This window comes from Centropristis striata, chromosome 3 (assembly GCF_030273125.1).
Source record: "Centropristis striata isolate RG_2023a ecotype Rhode Island chromosome 3, C.striata_1.0, whole genome shotgun sequence".
In the NCBI taxonomy this organism is placed as follows: Eukaryota; Metazoa; Chordata; class Actinopteri; order Perciformes; family Serranidae; genus Centropristis; species Centropristis striata.
Window position 1 is genome coordinate 9,077,309 of NC_081519.1, and position 21,152 is coordinate 9,098,460.

Genomic DNA, 21,152 nt, shown 5'->3' on the forward strand with positions numbered 1-21,152 from the left:
CAGGGCACAATAAATATCCTTTAATCTGATAACCTTGTGTTTGCTTAAAAAAGAGAGTATAGAGGTTTGTGTGGGTTTAAAATGGTATGTTAGCATATTACTCCAAGAAGAACCTCTAAATCTGTAAACAGTTTTTTTCCTGAAATTAAAGAACCATTTGTGGTTTCCTACAGCTGAGAGTTTGAGGTTCTTAAGTGTGCTTTTGGTTTTCTGTGGCACCAAAGCCCTCTGCATGGCAGTGCAGCAGCTGTCCCTTATGTATAAATATTTACATCAATACATTTAAAAAAAATAATACCACCTTCATAACAATAGTCGCCCAACAACTCCCTCCCTGATGATACAACATTTGACAGAGAACTTGTGAATCAGTGCAGGTTTTTCCCTCAGAATAATTTGTGTCTTTATAATATTTTAAAGCTTATTATTCAATATTTTTATGTTCCAAATGGATCAAATGACTATATATGCTATCCAAAAGGGTTGCTCGCAGTGATGACCACACAGATAATTATCACTTGACTCTGCAGTTTCCCCTCCATGGAGCATTTGTTATTTAGACACATTGACATGAACATGAGACCGTTTGCACTACTCTAATAAATTAAATAATTGGCTAAACATATTTTAGGCTCAGTGGATTCACAAAGCTAACAACACAGACTGTGAGACACATAAGGAGTGAGTTAGGAACGGTTTCTTTGTTTAGGACTATCATGTTTGGTGACTAATCTAAACATAACATCTACCTCTGGGTAGATCTGCAGACCAAATGGACTCCCCTGAAGACATTTCATTAGATTGTGAAACAAGCATGAAAATCCAGGAATAGTTGACATCTCTTTGACATCTTTTACAAGGTTATCCAGAGTGGAAGTGACTTTTCACATGACCCTACACATAGCATGACCCCAGCAGCAGCAATTTTAGTTGAACTGGACCCCAGCTTTAAATACTCCTCCCTGCAGCCTGAAGTCCCCTCAGCAGTAACACAACGCTAGAAAAGGAACAGCTTCAGGCCTTTCCTTCAAATTCATTACTCTGTTGGTTTAACATAATTATTGGGAACATTTTTGTGCATACACAGGACCTCAAACCAAAATCCACTATAGTTTAATAATAGTTAAGGCTCTGCACTGAGCCGAAAGCAAGCTTGATAAAAACTCAGATTAAGAGAGAAGAAGTAATATCAATCCACAATCCTACTGTTTGGCAGAGAATGTAAATGAAGTTGGCAGGTGATTCTTATATATTTTCACGGTTGCAATTCTTTGGTTTTTCCTTTTATATCATATAAGTCCTTATGGGCACTTTTTAAAAAGTGAAAAGTAGTTTAAAAGTACGTTCAATCCTGTCAACTTTACAAAATCAACATTATAAATAGAGCCCCACACTGAATTGTATATAAAATATACCAAAACTAATATTTGAGAGTTAAAAAAAATCTGATAATAATACACGGTCACGCATAAAGTTGGAATTAAATATTTTTTACCTCTTTCCAAGAAATGATTGTGACAATGTGATTTAGGCTTGACAGATAAATTGAATATCTTCTTAAAACGTTATTAATCAATCTCTTACAAACATACCACAATTAACTGAGGAGTGTCCAAAAACAAAATGATTTCAACTTTATGGGCCACCGTGTGTATCGGCAGAAAGTCATTTTTCACATAAAAACATTACATAAACAAAGGATGCATTCAATCCATTGCACTGTCGTCCAATCCATTGTCATATGTCTTGTCTTGTATGTCCTTTCTGTCAACCACATCCATGCATGACTGGCTGTAGAAAATTCCAATTGTGTTTACACTATATGGCAATAAATTGAACCTTGAAGAATTGTGACCAAAATGTCTTCTGAGCAGGACATTTGGTATGTTATTAATATTAGTAAATATAATTGTCAGTGTTTTTTTGTATATAAACAATCTATTGGCGACACTGTTTTTAAGATAGCACTGAGGTCTTTGGCTTTGGCATGGCTTCTTGTTAACCAATACTAATATATCTGGAATGAGCCTGGCTTTAATTCTGAACTTATATCAAACATGAAACAACAAACAAAAAACACTGTCTTTTCAATGTATAGCATCTGAGGATATCAATTATAGTTACAGCATATTTAAACATGTGCTTTCTTTCTTTGCTGAAGGATGGCAGTGACTTGTAGTTACTTGTTCTACATAATGGGATTTAAAATATGTGAACTCAGAGAGGATGGCTATGAGATTAACAGGTGTGCACGGAGGATGAATACTGGAGGGAGGCTGTGGGAGATGTGTCCTCTATCTTATTGATATTTTTCTGAACCATCTCAGCGTCACCTCAACCTGAGTCACAACTGCAGGATGAGATTTACATGTATATCTGCCTCCTCCTCTCCTCCATATATGAAGGTGAGTGAAGTCGGCAGGTGCACAGAATCATGGCGGGCATTTTTCAAGGTGATGCTGCTGGTGACCTTTGACCTGAACAACTGGACTCTGCTGAGCTCAGCTGTAATGATCGACTGTTATTCTTCAGCCATCAGCCTCAGCCTTTCACTGAGTGTCCCCTCGTCCTGAGGTGACGAGGAGGGAGATGGGAGGATGACAGTGGCGGTAACAAAACGGACAGCTGTTTGTGTAGTTCGTGTGTGTGTGTGTGTGTGTGTGTGTGTGTTTGGAAGCACTATATCAATACATTGCTTTATTGAGGTGCCAGCACTAATTTGCATTGCATTTTATTTCCTGTCTGCCTAAATGAGACAGGAATAGATATGCAAACTATCAGAGGTGATGGGGGAACAATGGTGGTCTTCGATGTGTTTCTTTCATTAGGGTGTCCTGCTTAGCCCTGGAAACAACTTTGCAGACGTATCAGCTAATTAGCCTCTTTGGTTGTAGAGGGTGATTGCAGAATTGCTGGCCATGTCCAAAACTAAGTGACACTATAGGGATCCAAGTATCACTGAAATACTAAATTTGTTCATTAAGAAATATTTACTTCGGCCATGCAGAGGAAAAGGTCATTTGGAATTTAAATTACGAGATCAAAACAAAGTCCAGCTAACATTTAGAGATTGCCCTTTTAGCGAAGTGCACAGACATCTCCATCTTGAAGATGGAATTTATGATTCATAACGCCTAATAGTAACAATACTCCCATGCATGTGGAAAAAATAGGTAGCACTTTGACAGAACACCAGCTCACACTGCACTTGCAACATTCACTGACGTGCGAGAAAAACAAGTTCACAAATTCCAGGTAACACAGGGTGAGAACATGACGATCATTCTGAGGTGAAGCATTCCTTTATACGTACTGGTATTATAATTTTTTTAAAGGATACCCAGCCATAGTTATGTGACATTTTACCTATTCATGATATATATGCTGCAACACAAACCCTGAGAAAAAACTCCTTAACTCTCTAATCTTGTCATCTTGCTGTTACATTGATGTCTTTGACTTTGAAAGTAGTACGGCATCACTGAGACTGGCTACTGCATTAACACACTGCTTATACAAGAACTATTAGAACACTTTTATAATATTATTGTAGCACGAGTACTATCATTAAGTATATTTTGCTGCTAATCTTTCACTTTGAATGCAGGATGATTACTTTGTGATGATCCAAATACTAAAAATAATACCAGAGTTCAAAGTATTTTGGGAGCAGCGAAGTCTGACGTTGTACCTTCATATAGGTAGAATTGGCAGGACCTTATTTGTGTCCATGATTTACAAAGGCATTAGTTTTAAAAAAAAACGAAGACTTCCACAGCTGATGGGGGGATGGGAGATAAGCAGTGCCGGAAATGGAGGAGTCGACTGAAAGAAGCTGCGGCGGTATTAATTAAACAATGCCCATTTTAATCTTAGCTAATTATATTTGCAGGCGAGGGTTGAGAGGAGTGAGGGGGCTGAGGGAGATTCTATCTGTGTCTGTGCTCATTAGTACGGTGGAGCTGTCTGATACAGCTTCTGTCATCAAATAATCAGCAATAAACATAATCTCTGTTAGAGGGAGGTGATACTGTTAAAACTGGTAAGACCAACCCCAGCACGTAAACACAGCTGGTGAGGGATCAACCACAGACAAACGTGAAAAAAAGCACTTCTAGAGACGCTTTCAAGCTACAAAAATATGCCGTCAAACAATATAAAGGGGAATATAATAGTCTGGAGTAAAATGGGAATATGTTTGAGCAAAAGATAGCAGCCTAACCACCTCCCCACTGGTTAAATTGTTAATTAATGTTGCACCCATTTATCAGTCAAACCGCTGCTAATTAGTCTTTTCAATCTCCTCTGCCTTGAACCACATTTTAAACTCTTTTTATGCCCTCCTCCTTCGCCTTGTCAATAATCCAGCCACCGCTCCCTTCCCTCTTTTCTTTCTCTTACACGGCTGCCCGTTATCTCTGCTCATCAGCGGCCGTTTCCCCATCTATAAACATTCAGGAGCTCAGATGTTGACCCTCGACTCCTGGCTGACCTGGAGGTCACCAGCAAAAAGGGACAGGCGTACTGAAGGGAAATCATCACGGCTGTGTCTTATCTCTGTGGTTGGAGAGGAGGAATTTAAAAGGGAGAAATGTACGCAAGTCTTATTGGGAATTGCAGTTAAGAATATGAGCACTGAGCCCCAAATAAAGGTCAAAAGGAACAGGAAGAACAGAAGGTGTGATCACTTTCCCATGTCAGGTGTTTACCTCTTATACCGTGTGTTGAGCCGAGGTGAGAACACACTCCCAGCTGCAGTCCCATCATAGCCTCCCTGTCTGTTTCCTCCTCCCGCAATCAGCTACGCCTCTAAAAGCCGATTATGCAGTCCATCCAAACCTCCTCACCTAAGCTTGGAAAGGACTGTGGAGTCTCTCTCTCGACATACACACTCACACGCACAACAGGATTAGCATGCATGTTAAAACATAGTAGGGAGAAACACGAGAGGATCTTTATCAAGACAAGGAGGATGAAAATAATCATCTTTTAACAAGACTCATTTGCAAATTGATTCAGTGTTTACAATTATATTAAGGCAAAATGCCTTTTTTCAATTAGGTTGCGGTACAAGAATGGCTTTCAGCTAATTTATATATATTATATATATATATATATATACAGTACAGGCCAAGAGTTTGGACACACACCTTCTCATTCAATGCGTTTTCTTTATTTTCATGACTATTTACATTGTAGATTCTCACTGAAGGCATCAAAACTACGAATGAACACATATGGAATTATGTACTTAACAAAAAAAGTGTGAAATAACTGAAAACATGTCTTCTATTTTAGATTCCTCAAAGTAGCCACCCTTTGCTAACTAGAATATAAGACATGTTTTCAGTTATTTCACACTTTTTTGTTAAGTACATAATTCCACATGTGTTCATTAATAGTTTTGATTAATTTACAATGTCAATAGTCATGAAAATAAAGGAAACGCATTGAATGAGAAGGTGTGTCCAAACTTTTGGCCTGTACTGTATATATATATATATATATATATATATATATATATATATATATATATATATATATATATATATATTGTGCTTGTTTTTATACAAGTTAAAGGAGGATCACATGCAGATGAAGATACTTTAGATTAGATATTTTTTTTATGGTTCTGACTAGAGCTGCCCAATTATATTGAAAATGCAATAGGACTAATGCAATATACAATATTTGTTAAGAGGCAAAATACGTGTAAAAATACAATTCTGTTTTAATATTTTGGTGCTGCAGAGATTTCCCGGCCTACAAGTTGTATTATTCAGGCTTATTATTATTCAGGAAAAAACTTTGTTAGGTACAGATCCTCGCAAATAAAATCACTCCATGATCACTTTAATATATATTTTCAATATGAATTAGAATAATGACACACAAATAATAATTCCCTCCATTATGAATCATGTAGCAATTGCAATATCAGTCCAAATAAGCGCTTTGAGATATTTATTCCAAATTGTGCAACTCTAGAATTGACTAATGTGAACAATAATTTTAAGATTTAAAAAAACACTTTCACATCCATCCCCATGTGACAACAATGCCACAAATATGTGCATCATCATGGCCTGCCTGTGAAAATATGACATTAAAGGAAATATGTAGAGGCTGAAAAGATGATTTCCATTACTGTCTCATGATGAGACGTCAGAACAGTAATAGACAGAGAAAAAGGTTTTCAATAAAAAAAAAAACTGGAATGGATGGAGAATGAAAGACGGGGGTGGAGCGAGAAAGAGAAATTGGAGAGACACAGGAGTAAAAAGCGACAGAGATTTTTTTTTCGTCCCCCGTCTGGTTTTCTATAAGAGGAACGAGAGGAGATAAGACTAAAAGGACTGTCACTCAGAGGAACAATCCTTCCAGTGTCCCCTCTTGCTCCTGCTGCTCCTCCCTCCTCCCTCTCTCTCCAATTTCCACAGATTCCTGCTGAGATAGAGACGCTGTTCGCAGGGACAGTTTGCTGACATCATCCGCTACATACTGAGTGTCCTGCACTCTCACTGCCCCGCCCCACAACACTTCTGTGACAGGATGGACACACGCACACACACACACACACACACACAACAGACAGTGAAATGATCATACCCACTCTGTGTAGTTCTCAATGAGGCTCAAGGCTGATGAATAGCACCATCAATCATCTCCAATTGATGGATTATCATTGTTAAATGTTTCCTACTTTTCTTTCTCATTCAAAAATGGGTTAGAGTCAAAACATACGGGGAACTATAACTGTACTTGGAGATTGCAGAACTCCGCCAAGGCCAATGGTGCATTCACATACTCCTCAGAGCCGTTCTTTCAATTTTAGTGGATGAGTTTTAATTCATAATGTAGTAACAACATGGCTGCTAAAAGATGATGCGCCGAGCATCCAAACGTGTTGATAGCCATTTCTAATACTTGTGTGTCAGTGAAGAGCAAAGCCAGCAACTTTTAAAGTTGTTATTCCGACTTGAGGGGAGGTGCGCGTGAATTTTTGCCAATGGGAACACATTTTTCGGATAGTTGTGATACCACATAAATGTAGCACAAATGTCTTTTTCTCGCAATGTTAATAAAAGTGACTAATAATTTGTGTATCTGCCCCATGTTTTTTTGAAAAATATAAAATGTCCTTGGCTCATGCTACACCCTTCCACCAAGTTTCATCAAAACCAGGCCAGAAGTATTAAAAAAAACCCTTCTTTGCAGAGAGACCGTCATATAATTACAAATACAGTCATGGAAAAAATGATTAGACCATGGTTTTCTTCAGTTTATTGTTCATTTGAATGTCTGGTACAACTAAAGGTACATTTGTTTGGACAAATATAATGATAACAACAAAAATAGCTCTTAAGAGTTTAATTTAAGAGCTGATATCTAGACATTTTCCATGGTTTTCTTGATAATGAATTTGGGTATTATCAAGAAAACCATGGAAAATGTCTAGATATCAGCTAAACTCAAAAATAATCAATTAAACTCTTATGAGCTATTTTTGTTGTTATCATTATATTTGTCCAAACAAATGTACCTTTAGTTGTACCAGGCATTAAAACTAAGATAAGAAAATTAAGAAACAAGGATAGTCTAATATTTTTTTCCATGACTGTACAGAAGATAATGCCCATCTCTGAATAATCAAAATGTTAATAGTTTATTGCTTTTTAAATTTAAATAGCAACTTCACAAACAGTATCAATAAAAGTAAAGTAAAAGTTAAAAATTACCAGAGATCCATTTTCTAAAACTCAAAATATTTTACCATGTATCAATGATGCTTTTGCAGACCAGTGTAATATGATTCAGTGGGCAGTTTCAAACTGCATGCTACAGTAGCAGGCACACATCTTGTGGATATTAGTTACAGCTTGGATTGTTAATGTAGAAAATTGATTCTGGACAGTGTGACATCTGGAAAACTCATTTAAAATCTGCTCATTATGCTGTACAGTACGGATGACAGCATAACAAACAGAACTGAGAGAAATACAGGTTTGACACACATGAGAGTTTAGGGTTCAGTATGTACTTAGTGCGGCAGAATTGCAAATAAACTATGTGGATATGGTATCAGTTTGGATTTGATATTTGGCATACTGTTCTTAGTCAAGAAAACATTTTGTAACACCTTATGAATTCAGCTTGTTCTGAGTCTACACCTATTGCCATTATATGTGTATTGTATACATCACAGACACTACAAAATGATCACACAGAAATAAAACTTTAGCATAGGTTTGCTTTATTTGTCTTTCTGAAAAGATCAGTATTCAATCAATTCTGCTATTCTGGGTAAAAGCTACAAACTTCCATTAAAGTAAAATGAAATGAAACATTATTGAAATATTGAGAAATCGCTTGGAAGTCACAAACATGGACCTTATCCCAGCAAGAGAGGCGGACAGTGAGTACAGACATCTATTGAAGTATGTGAGCTCAGAATTTCTGTAATACTAGCCGATGCGTCTGTGCCAATCAAGGCTCTGCTGAATTAGAAACATACTGCAAAAAAAGTTTGCTGCAAGTGAAAACAAGTGGTTCACAAAGAAGAAACAAAAGCACTTGTTGTTTTTTTTAAGACAACTTAAATGCATCAGGAACAGAAGAGCTGCTGCCACCCTTGTGATAGAGAAAACTGGATTAAGTTCATCTCCATAAAGCCAGATAAACAAAAAAAATCATTGTTTCACATGCGTTCAGCATTCCACAATCATTGCATTTCAGCAGACTGTCTGCGTCAGGGGCTGAAAATGATCAAACCTCTGATACAGAGGCCAGTATTCCCCTCACCTCTACTTGACCTCTGCCTGTCTGAGGCACTGTGACCACACAATGTCAGGCTGAAAGTGTAAGAGCAAAGGTCAAGACTGAACCATCTTTTTATGGGGATCAAAGACATACCGCTTGAAATACAAGTGAATGCTAACAGGCTGAGAATCTGTTTTGGGGTCCTCTTCGTTTGCCGGTCCGCCCTTGCTTCCACCCTTCCCTTTCTTCTTAGAGGTGGAGGAGAACAACTGCTTGGTTTCTAGGCAAAGGCCCTCTGAATAAAAAAATAAACAGGCAGGTCAAGTGAAAAAGGTTGATTATCTAAAAAACAATCATTACATAAATGGATGCCCTTGTGTAATAAATCTAGATTATACCCTCTACAGCCTGACACTAGGTATGGTTTTTAGGTCAACGTGATCATTTCAGTGTTGGTGTATCTGATGCTTGATAGAAATCTTTTCTTCCCTGTTACGTGTGCAGTAGGTGCTGTATCTGTGCTGGAGGCTGTTCAGTGTGCTGACCTCGAGATCAACTGATGCCTTCATCCTCCTGATGTAACTGATGAAAATGTGCAGAGATCGAGGTCTCCTGACACTCTTCCTTAAATTTTCTGGAGGAACACTGAGTTCCTGCATGCACCATAAGTTCTTCCATGCCACCCCCCTGTCTTTTTCTATGTTGTTTGCCGTTTTGGACACAGAAGGTAAGAAATGTGCCTGGTTCACTGCTTTACACGCTGGCTGTCTGACCTCACGTACAATGGCGCCAGCATTCTTCTTGTTATCGTTATGCCAATGTGAGGGTTGTTATGGTTGCGGCACAGACACAAATCTCTTCTTGTTATCTACGATCAGCTGAAAATGTCCGCCACAGAACACTCGCACGCCCAAACTTAAATGACTCCTGTTCACATACAAGTGACATATAGTTTGTCCTCAAATACATGTCTACGTATTTGTGCGTAGAAACATTTAAAAATCATCTACTACTACATCTATATAATAAAAATGCTGAACGGACGTAAAGGGAAGTCTAAGAATAAGATAAGTGCATGTGAAGCTTTACGGATATGACTAGTGACACTAAGACAGACCAAATAAGCACCAAATATGGAAATAAATTTGCTTTAGTGGAGAAAATAAAGTAGGTCAGTAGCCAAGTTGGCAGCAAGTTTATTTTGAAGGAGCAGTATACCACCAGGTTTGAACCGCTGTGTTTTCTGTGCTTATAGCAGATAAGAGTCGAAAGGAATGATAATCTTGCTGTCCCCCTAAATCCATCAGGTGAAAACTGCCAAACACACTCTAATTCCAGTTTCTATAATGTGCAGATGTGCTGCATCTGTTTGTGTTATAGTGGAATGATTATATGGGGGTCAAACAAAACAAGGAATTTTACAGCATCATATTTGCTCTTGAAATGTCTATCAAAATGTGTCAAAACCTAACAATGTCAATTGAAAAATAGAGGGAGCAGTAAGCAGATTAATAGGTAATGAAAATAATTGTTAGTTGCAGCTTTAGAAATCATGCAGGTATGAGCAGCGGGTATGAACAACAGGAAAGCATTGACCAGTCTGCATGAAAGCAGAGTTACTTTTTTTTTAAATTCTCTTCATCTTGTGTATGTTTTCTAAGGAAAGGACAGAAAATGAAAGAGAAAGTTTATAGAGTATAGGGATGGTGTATCGTTAGGATTGTATCAATGCCACTACTCTTAATATTGGATTTAGAATTGGATTAGAATTTATTTGGATTTTAAATGTAATTAACCGAATGTTTTTCTTGAACAGCGAGAAAAAAGTTTAGCAACAGCAAAGCCACTCAGTGTTAACAAATCTAAATATTGCTGACGTGAGAATACTGAGTGAAGAACACAGACATGTCAGTCAGTCATCCTGTCCTCATCCACTAACTAATGTGATTCACTGTCTGCAAGTAGCGCTGGTAGAGGAAGGAGGGGTTGCTTTGTCCCAGCCAGCAGCTCAGTTAACAAGAATTTAACACATTTTGAGATACATGGCCAACTAAGCTAAACAGTTTGATTACTTACAAACAGAACTTGAAAAAATTCACCATTAGAGTGCTTGTTAGATGTGCTTGTGTAACATAGCGGTGGCAGATGAGACCACTGACAGAGCAGATTGGAAATTTGCTTTTCTATACGTTTATGCTTGTTAAGCAAGTGTTTTGATTAAAAAAAATGTTTTTTTTATACACAAAGGTTCTATTGCACTTATAGTATTGAGTAAAGACACATAGGACAGAGGAAATGCTGCAGTGATAATAAGGCCTTAGGATAATTTGTGGCTTATCCAGATTGACTTTAGAAAGCCTGGACAGCGAAGAACCTCAAGAAAATCTGATCTCAATCATGTTCAAAAGGTGGTTTTAAATGTGATTCTTGGTTTCTCCAGATGCCTCCAAGGCTGGACGCTCTGGACACTCAAATTGATTTTCAAAGTGTCTTTTGTTTCACTCACAACAAAACACACAACAACTTCAAATCCAGAGTGACAAAGAGAGAGAGAGTTTTTTGAAAGACAACAGTCTGTGGACTGTTAGAAAGTAATCTTTCTAGACTGCGTCGTTACCACAGCCTTACTGATACGTTGGTGATGTAGTAACACACAAATCTGAACGCTTACAAATAACAGTGCGGACAGGTTTGACATATCTGCAGACTGAATGTAGCCTAAATTTCACCTAAGAGTTAAAAATCTAATCAATACTACATTCTTATATAATTTTGCGCTTGGGTCCATTTAACCCGGGGTTTCATTACCGATCCCTACAGCAAACAGCAAAGAGTCATGCATTAAATTTAATATACATGTATATTAAATTTAAATACCATGTTGCAACATGCAACATGGTATTTGCACCATCATGCAAAAGTAAAGCTTGCAAAAGGCTCAACAAAAGTAAAAGTTTGTTAGTTGTTGTTAGTAAAGGATAAATACATTCATCAGGACATTGACACGAGTTGATAAAGTATTTCAGGAGACCGTATTCAGACATATTTGTATCAAAGATTTGACCCTCACTAGAACAGTGCCATCTTTGCCCTAATGTCTCAGGTGAACAACGCTGGAATTTTCGTTCACAAGAAGTGTGCCTTAGTGTGTCTGGGACTCTTGAGTATGCAAGTGTGAGGCAGTGAAGAGGATGTAGGTGAGGTTCTCTTTCTAAATGTTTTTGTTTTCTCTTCCCTCCCGGTGTGGAGGAGTGGGTTCGGAGCAACAGAAGGTAAAATAAACACGGAACAGACTTCCCCCGGAACAAAGGCAATCCCCGGAGGAATCCTGGGAATGTGGCTCAGGATGTCGGGCCTACCACTCTTACCGCATCCTGAAAACTGTCCGCAGAGCCCCAACGTCCAAGAAAAGATAGAGAAAGTGCTCTGGATGTGTGTATAGATGAAGGGGGGAGACTATGTGACATTATAAAGCGCCAAAGTTGTGTTGGAGATCTTTGACTCAGCTGACATTAAAGAGTGTTTGAGTACTGGCGTGAAGGAAGGTGAAGGAACAATAACTTCTCACCTCATGTAATCCTTACCTTGTACTCGGATCTTAAACTTCCCACTCTGACCAAACCCACCCTCGATAACGCCAGTCTCGCCTGTCGACAGTGTGACCTTCAACCCCACAAAGAGCTGCAGGTTGGTCTCCTTCTTGAACAGGTTACGGCCGATCACGGTGTAATCGTCAGTCACCTGAACACAAGACAGGGGGGAAAAGCCTAATGAGCTACAGCACGAGTGAGAGATGAAATGAAAGCACAAAAACTGCCACACGTGATTAGAAGTCCTCGTTAAATGTTGTGCAAGCATGTGATCTAATTATGACTGTGAAAATGTCAGGACGGGTTTTCAGTTTGATCTCTTTTTTCCTTCCTTTGATGTCTGGATCTTGTGGGATGTCGTGATTTCACTCTGTCATCGTGGCAGAGTGAGGAAGAAGAGCTGATTCTCTGTCCTGTGCCCTCATCAACTGTACCACTCGCTGTCAGCCACATTCTTCGAGGCTCGCCGCCTGGCTGTCTCGCACTCTCTCTTTCATCCTCCTGCACATTTCATGCTATATTTGTTTGTATTTCTTTCTTATCATCCATCACTAAGTCGATCTAACCCGCCACTAATCTGATAACATGAGGGCACCGCTCTGTCTCCGACTCACCCCCCCCCCACCGCAAGCTCTTCCTCTCTCTTCTGCCTAACCCTCATTCATTCCTGAACATTTGACCCCGACGTCCCTCAAGCGTGACTGATGAGCAGATTAAAAAAAATACAGTTGCTGTACACGTCCGACAGACCGTATGAATTGTGACTGGACGAAGCCGTCATATCTCAACAATGCCAGTAATGTGTTCTTTTGCAAGAAGGAATTCTTAAGTCCTGAAACATAACTGCCTCTTTCTGGCAGATGAAGGACAAATGTAACATCACATGATGACCACGGGCTGACCTCTCGCACATGCTGTTCTAGTCCTGAGTCACTGACTGGAGCTGTCAACAGCCTGAGGTGCTAACAGCAGGAAACTAGTTCACACACTTGACCCCTGACCTGAGTCTGACCTCACAGGATGGTGCACACAGAGAAACTTAACTGTACTACGCAGAATGACAAGAGTCATAACATCTTCAGTGTGCCCACAGATGAAATACAAACAAAGTTTCAGAGTGTTGACTTTTTGAAAAAAATCCTAAATCAGATGTTGAAGTCAATAAGAAAAACAACAGCATAAGATAAGAGGAGATATGGATCGGTATGAACTGAAGCGCGGGATTTAGGACAGAACGTACTGCAGTAACACAAGAGCAAAATTCAAAACGGCATGTGTGAAAAAGAGAAAGAAGCAGAGAGGAGAGAGAGGAGGGAAGGACAGTCATGTGGGTATTCCTGTGCCACTCAGGTGTGTCCAAACAGTGCCAGCCTCTGACAGCTAGACAGGACTTGTGGCGTCAGTCGGCCACCCACGCACAACTCTGTGTCACAGCACATGCTATGGCATGCATACCCACCCATGTCTCAAACACTGATCACCAGGTCTGCTTATGCATGCTTGTTTGTGTCTGTGTGTGTGAGTGAGTGTGTTTGTGCCTGTGTGTGTGAGTGTTTATGACTGTACAATAGGGGCTCTGTCTAAGAGGCATGCTCCAGTGCCACCAGCAATGACAAACATCCAAAGAAGAACTGGAGCCAGAAGAAGGAGGACAAGGTGATAGAGAGGGCAGAGGAGCAAGGACAACACTCAAGGGTAAGCAGAGAAGATGACAGACAGAAAAAAATACTACTTTAAATAAACTGCTGGGTGTCCCACTCACCCGCTCCACCTGCCCCTCCTTGTGTTTCGTCTTGTAGATGCGCAGACGAGGCAGGGCAGTCTCAGCATAGCCTTTATCTTCAAAACCCTGAAGCAGACGGCCTTGGAAGGCCAACCGGCATGCATTGGCGTGGATGTCAGTGTCCAGTTTGGATCCAATCACCAGGCAGAGTGAGGGGCATGTGACTGGTCGCTCAAACTCCAACAAGGCCCACTGCTCTGGGTCAGGTCCTGAACTCGCCTCTCCTTGACTGGTGACATATTCATCCTGGTAGTAGTACTCCCTCTCAAAGGTGAAGGGTGTATCCAGCGAGCAGGGCTCTGATGGAGGTGGTTTAGTGTCTGATGGGGGCTCTGAGGCACCCACAGGTGGCAGGCCGAAGAAGGTAACTTTCCCCATGACCGTTTCATGACCCACGGTGATGTGGAACTTTGCACGGGTGGCAAGAGAGCCCTTGAAGTAGCCTATCTTTCTCACAGAGATGACAGCTGCATAGAGGGTGCGCAAGGACCCTGGGGTGCACACCACACCCCGTTCCAACAGTTTAGGGTCGAACTGTGTCACACATACACCCACACGATCCCCCTGCATGGCGCCGGTAACTGGCTTCCGAAACATCTGCACTGACTTTATCTTCTTGGTCACCTGACAGAAAGTATACAGATGCAATAAATAACACAGATTTCAAACATCAATCTAAAACCTATTTCACTTACAATGAACAGAACATAACAGATTTGGAGCACAACAGACAACAAGTACATAAATCCACAGTATGTTACATTACTGCTGCGTTGCATTTGTTTGTTTGGTTGGTTTAGAATATTTTAATACCTCAGGTCCAACTTTAATTTCACATTTTAAACATAGTATCTAAAGTTACAATCTCAAAGATCTCCATTTTATTCTTCAACAGCACTTATGGCAATATCTGGCAATTGCAGGTGTGTTTTTTGTACTTGCACTTGTTTTTTAGGTTTTGTAGTATATGGTCATCCCCTTTTTTTCGTCATTGGTTCGACCTTGCAACACTGGCAAAGACTGGTAAAAACAGTGCTCCAATTCACCCACTGATGAGTTAGAGAACAAGTCTGTTGCATTAGTCTACCTTCTCTGCTGGGTGATAGAAAACTGTCACTAACTGTGTGAAGCTTGTGATTTTTCCTGAAAACGTCACCATCAGAGAGATCCAGCAGGTAGTACTGCAAATGCAAGGGCTCACATCTGCGGGCCATAGGCTAAATCAGCATTTGTGTTGTGTTATTTGGCAACAGATAGTCATTGAACATACATTTATTTAAATTAAAAAGGAAAAGGCCTAACAGAAGTCTTAGGGTTTTTTGGTGAGTAAATATGCACATACACAAGTCCTCATTAAATATGCTCAACTTGCAGTTTATGCTACTTCTTTCTTTAAAAGTTAAGAGTTATTTGCAAACGTATTGTATATGGTTTTAAGTTAATATTTTAAAAAATCATATTTGTATTTTTATTTCATCAATATCAAGCTTTAAAAATGTATTACAGCTAATGATGTGCATTTTTTTATTTAAACTGTACATCTCCAAACTAATAAGTACACAAACAAAAAAATAAAAGATAGGTCTTGTTACTTAATCATCTACCTGTCTATGATTGTAGAATCTACAATACCACAATGTTACTCTGGTTGTTTTTGTTTTATACATGGACAAAATCAACAGCGATCACAGATCAAAGCTCTTTAACAAATATGTTAATTCAGCCATTTGCTGCCACCAAGAGGTGAACATGAAAACTGCAGACAAAACTGCTGAGCCTGGCTGGAAGTGTGCATCTGGTCTAAATTACCAAACTCCTGTGCTGCCAGTCCACCCCCCAGTCCCCTCATCCTTCCCTCACATTAAACTGACACATCCTCTGCACCCACTCGGACATCCCTCCCTCTGTCTGCCCACTTCCAGTCACCTCCTGAACTTCCGAATCTCTGTGGTTTCTACCAAAGAATTTCCAGCATTCCGGTATGTTACCAGGTTGTAAATATCAGGGGTTCAGAATTAATGCCCATTTTTCGAAGCATACCTTTAGTGCTGGGATTTCCACGGTGTCATTGATGGCCAGCGACCCCTGCAGGATGGTCCCAGTCATGACGGTTCCCTGACCACGGATGGAGAAGCAATGGTCCACAGCCATCAGGAGGTCGCCTCCGGGGTCTCTCTGGGGGAGGTATGTCTGTTTCTTTAAAAGCTGAGACAAACAACCAAAAGGACAAGAAGAAAGACACATTTATTTATACACACAAAAGATAACTGCTGTCATAATACTGCAAGGTCACACATACACACATATGAAAACAGATCAAAGAAAGACACTAATTAGATCCATATCTAGTCTGACTGTTTGATGACTTCACAAACACTGTCTAACACACTGTCTCTCATGCTATAAGTGCTGCTCTGACCCTGATGTCATACTGCTGTTTTTCACACCCCAGATTGATTATTTTTGTTACTTTTGGATTACCTCAAAAACCAAATATGCAGTGTGCTTGGATGATGTCAGCATTTTCACACCTAGAGGCAAAACTGGCACTGTACTGTGATGTTGTTCTCCTTTTCTTGTGTTTTTTTTCCATTAAAGTTAGAGTTCATGATAATGAATTGGCAGGTATTAGCTGTGGCTTCGCTCGAGACCAGAGTGGTGTAATGTGCGTGTATGAAAGTGTATTGTTCTTTGTTTTTTAATTTTAAGATATCCCTATCAAAGGTATTGGTTTGATGTTTTTCAGTGTTTATGTAACACAAAAACGATTATGTGATGCTGTCATGTAAAGATTTTTAACTTTTTTTAATATCAAAATCTGTAGGCCTCAAAATCCAGTATTAGTCAGGCTATAGGTAAGAGTTTCCAACACTGACTTAAATGTGTTTGAATTTCTTAAACTAATGCTTCTCCTTGATTATTTGAATCGTTACCTGCCGTAAAGTACATCACATTCTGTAATTAGTATACAGTTTATTGGCTGCACAAAAAGAAGGACTTTTGTTGGTTGTTTCAGCTGAGAACTTGCTTCAGTATTTTACCACCACTTGAACAGTATCAGCTGGCTAACAGCACTTGTTCATAAGTGAGAACTTATGTGCTCTTTTGTGCAAAATTAGTAACAATGGAGGGAGACCAGCGTGTTTCCGGATTCTACCTCTATTAACTCTGGCACTGCATGTGGCTCCTCTGTGTCAGGAGCCTCCGGGCCCCCGGGCTTCGCTGCCACAGCAATCACTGGACATTCCTTAAATCTGGTCAACAGAAAAACAGTCAGATGGAAATTACTTCATGCTTTGATGCTGAAGTTATAATTAAAGTTACTTTGAATAAAATACAAGTGGGTCTGACAGACAGACTGCCGGTAGGCAGAGAGGGAGACAGAATGTGTAATGAATGATGAAGTTTCACGACAGATTAAATCCCAGGCTACTGGGAGTTCATAGGATGCCCTCATCCACATAGCTGTCCAGGCCCACTTTTCCACACAATCCTGATTGTGTGGATCATTCATTTACTTGTAATAAATACAGACCTGGTGTTCTCTAGAGTTTTGTGCAGTCTCTTGGTCATTTTCTCAATGGCACTCTGTCTTTTGTTGGGTGGCAGTAGGTCAATTTTGTTCAGGACGACAACCATGCGAGGGCAGGTCAGCTCTCCTATCAGCAGACACTCTGCAGTCTGAGTCTGCACCCCTTTCACCACATCCACCACCAGCATCATCAGGTCAATGATTTGGGCACCTAAAGAGATCAGAAAATGCAAACAATAATCATCAAATGCAGCAACTCTGAATCAGAACAACACAGAAATTTGCTCTTCAAGATATTCCAGCTTTCCTGTTGTGCATCTATAAAAAGACACTATGAAGCTGACAACAACGACACAAACAGGAATGGACACAGATACCCAAAAATAACAGTAGAACCAGAGGAGAAATTAGGGGAGGGGTGCACAAAGGGAAAGAGAGAGTAAAAGGCTAGAGGGTTGAAACCAGAGCTGCAGCTCACTTGGTTGTCTTTCCTTTCCCTCTTCTCTTTTCCTGACTTTGGCAGTCTCTCTTTCCTGTGTTCCCCTCTTTTCTCTCTTTCTATTTGGCTCCCTCTCTTTCCTGTGCTCTCCCCACTTGGGACAGGAGGGGAAGTTTAATACATACCCCAATCCCCACACTTTCCTTCCTCCCTAATCTACAGCATGTGCCACCCCACTGGCTCATCGGTTTCATTTAGTATATTGATTACACAAAACGACACAGCAGCATTCAGTGTCTGAGTGCCCCTAGTCTGCTTTAATATCAAGCCCATTACTGTGTTTAAGGTATGCCTTGGAAATGTCACACTCTTTAAGTTTAAAATAGACTGATCTGTCTGATTTATAGGAAAATTGAGAAGGACTAAAAGAGAAAGAAGTTAATAGAGACAGAGTTCCTCTGAGTTAGTGTCCTCTTTATCTATTCTGGACACCACTCGAGTTTTTTCTCCTCCCAACCTTCTAAACCAATATTAAATGATCAACCTAGCTGCTTGCAGAGAGAAGGCGCCCTCTGCTGGATAGGTGAAATTGAAGTGATAACAGTAAGAATGTAGTTTAATGGCATCTGACTGTGACTATGACTGCAATATTTTTATCAGATTTTTGGCCAGAACAATAGGTGGGAAATGTAAAAATGTATCATCTTATTTTCTATTATGATGCCTTATTCACACACTGGTATTAATACCACAGTATTGTTACTGATGCACACTGGCACTGATGTATCTGTGTTGGGGTTTTTTTTAGCCTTACAAAGCAATTTCACATTTAAATTGAATAGTGATTTGTTTTGCGGAGGTTTCTGTGAAACTTAGTTAGCATAGAAAGGGAAGACTCCAGCTATATGAGGGCAGCTTGTCTGTAAATTGAATATCATGAACATTATCCCTCGAACCTTCAGATTGAAAGTAAGATTCTCAAATGACTGTTTACATGTAGATAATGGCGTGTGTCTGTAAATAATGTTAAGAGAGAGTACATGCACTTTGATTTCAGTGTACTGGTATAGTGCATGCTTGCTGACTGTAAATAGAGTTGCAATGATTGGTTGACCAATCAATTCAATGATCAACAGAAAAATTATCGAATTTTGGATAATCAACTTATCTTTAAAGACATTTTCATACAAATACATTTTTGTTTCATATCATATAAATAGAATATCCTTGAGTTTTGGACTCACAAAGCTAGACATCTAAATACATCTTTGACTATGAGAAACTGGGATAGACAGTTTTCACCATTTTGTGATATTTTATAGCCAAAACGGTGAAAAAAAATAGTTAGCTGCAGCCCTGCTGTCAAACAGTCATGGCTTAACAAAACGCTCAAATGAAATAGATGTATTCTTATTGTTAATTGTAAGCTTTTCCTACTGTGACACGTCTGAATGCCTGCTGTAAAAAGGCCAATTTAAGAGGCTTTTCTCTTTACATTTAGATAGCAGTTTTTAGGTATACCTTGCTATAACTAAAACAGTCTAGGTCTACAGCCCTGCAACAAATCATAGCTCCATGAAAGTCATAATATCGTCACTCTGGCCAAATAATCGCCTAACTCATTTTTTCAAGTTTTGCAGGAAACACTAAAAACTTCACCAAAAGTGTAACATATGACATTTATTGATCATTTCACTCAAAAAGGATGTAACAAAGGATGGCTATTGGCATAGTAATAACAGTGTGTAAATTATGTAACTATGAACATGCCTTTGTGACTTAAGCAAGATATGGTAACACTTTATTTTGAAAGTGTCTACATAAGAGTCACACAAGCCTGTCAGAAACATGACATGAGTAGTATCATGAGCATTAATGTTACTTCAAAGTGTCATCAATGTTCATGACTCATCCCATGTCATGTTTATGACACGCTCATGTCACTCTTGTGTAGACACCTTCAAAATAAACTGTTACCATATCTTGCTTAAGTCACAAAGGCATGTTCAAAAAATGGGCCATTATCTAAAAGGGGTAAAATCACATGATCTGTTTAACTGAGGATGTAGGCGATTTTACCATAAGTAGCTGGCGTCATGAGGAGATAATTTAGGCAAAAAAATGAGGCGATTATTTTAACAGTGTGACGATATTCAGGTTAGTGAGAGGTAGTGACATGTTTCACCAAAACTTGCAGAAAATTCAGAGAGCTCACCCCCAATGATAGTCCGAATAAGAGAGGCGTGTCCCGGACAATCCACCAGGGTGAACTGCAGGCTGTCATACAGGTGCTGGGCCCCGCTGTCCCGCAGGTGATCAGGAAAATCCACCGTGAAGGAGGAGAAGCCGAGGTCCAGCGTGATGCCTCTCTCACGGGACTGCGGGTTCTTGTCGAAGGCAGCCGTGGAGGCGGTGCTGCTCAGCGCCCTGGCCAGCGATGTCTTCCCGCTGTCGACATGCCCTAGCACTCCCACGTTGAAATTTAGCGTCCTGGCGCGACTGTCAGCAGACTCAGACATTTTCACAAAGTTTGATTTAACGGCGTGTGTGCTTTTGTTTTCTCCGAGCTGGACCTTGAACTCAACTCCAACGGTAAACTCCAACGGCTCTATCTGCTGTCAGTTAGCTTTTAAACCGTTGACGCCCTTTAATAACCCAGTAGCACCTTCAACAAGAAGCGGTTTTAATTATTTTGCCCCTTACAACGCATATATCGCTATAGATAAGACTTTAACGTTACTTAAGCATGGTAACAGTTGAGAGAAACGTCTTCCTGGCTGTCAGTGCACTCCATCATGCTAACTCGGAACGTTTTAACGCTAGCAAACAAAAGTAAAAAGAGAAAAACTGACCCGACATAATAGCTCTTTCATTAAAACTTAACTTTAAAATGTCAACCGGAAGATGAAAACCATTCATATTTTTGGTTCTGCATTCATTTTAAACTCTTACTTATACTTTCTTGGACAAGTTTCTAGCAGTTTCTACTACGACAAAGCAAGCGAAACACAAACGGAAATGAAAACTGCGGAAATGATTGACATGGAA

At 39.7% G+C, this 21,152-nt stretch overlaps 1 protein-coding gene across 1 annotated transcript; it reads right to left on the reverse strand.

Annotated features, from left to right (window-relative positions):
* Nucleotides 1–8,233: 8,233 nt before the first annotated feature.
* Nucleotides 8,234–21,122, reverse strand: eefsec (eukaryotic elongation factor, selenocysteine-tRNA-specific). Its single transcript, XM_059328359.1, has 7 exons — nucleotides 20,320–21,122; nucleotides 17,669–17,876; nucleotides 17,291–17,387; nucleotides 16,174–16,338; nucleotides 14,113–14,757; nucleotides 12,345–12,501; nucleotides 8,234–9,055 (listed from the first exon to the last, which is right to left on the reverse strand). Exons 1-7 carry the CDS (start codon nucleotides 20,621–20,623, stop codon nucleotides 8,874–8,876), a joined length of 1,758 nt encoding a protein of 585 aa, XP_059184342.1. The 5' UTR covers nucleotides 20,624–21,122; the 3' UTR covers nucleotides 8,234–8,873.
* Nucleotides 21,123–21,152: the final 30 nt, after the last annotated feature.

Coding starts and splice junctions, on each gene's coding strand:
- eefsec (XM_059328359.1), bottom strand. CDS start 20,623: ATGTCTGAGTCTGCTGACAGTCGCGCCAGGACGCTAAATTTCAACGTG. Junction 17,877..20,319: donor TATTCGGACTATCATTGGGG/GTGAGCTCTCTG, acceptor TGATCTCTTTAG/GTGCCCAAATCATTGACCTG. Junction 14,758..16,173: donor TGGAAATCCCAGCACTAAAG/GTATGCTTCGAA, acceptor ACTTTCTGTCAG/GTGACCAAGAAGATAAAGTC.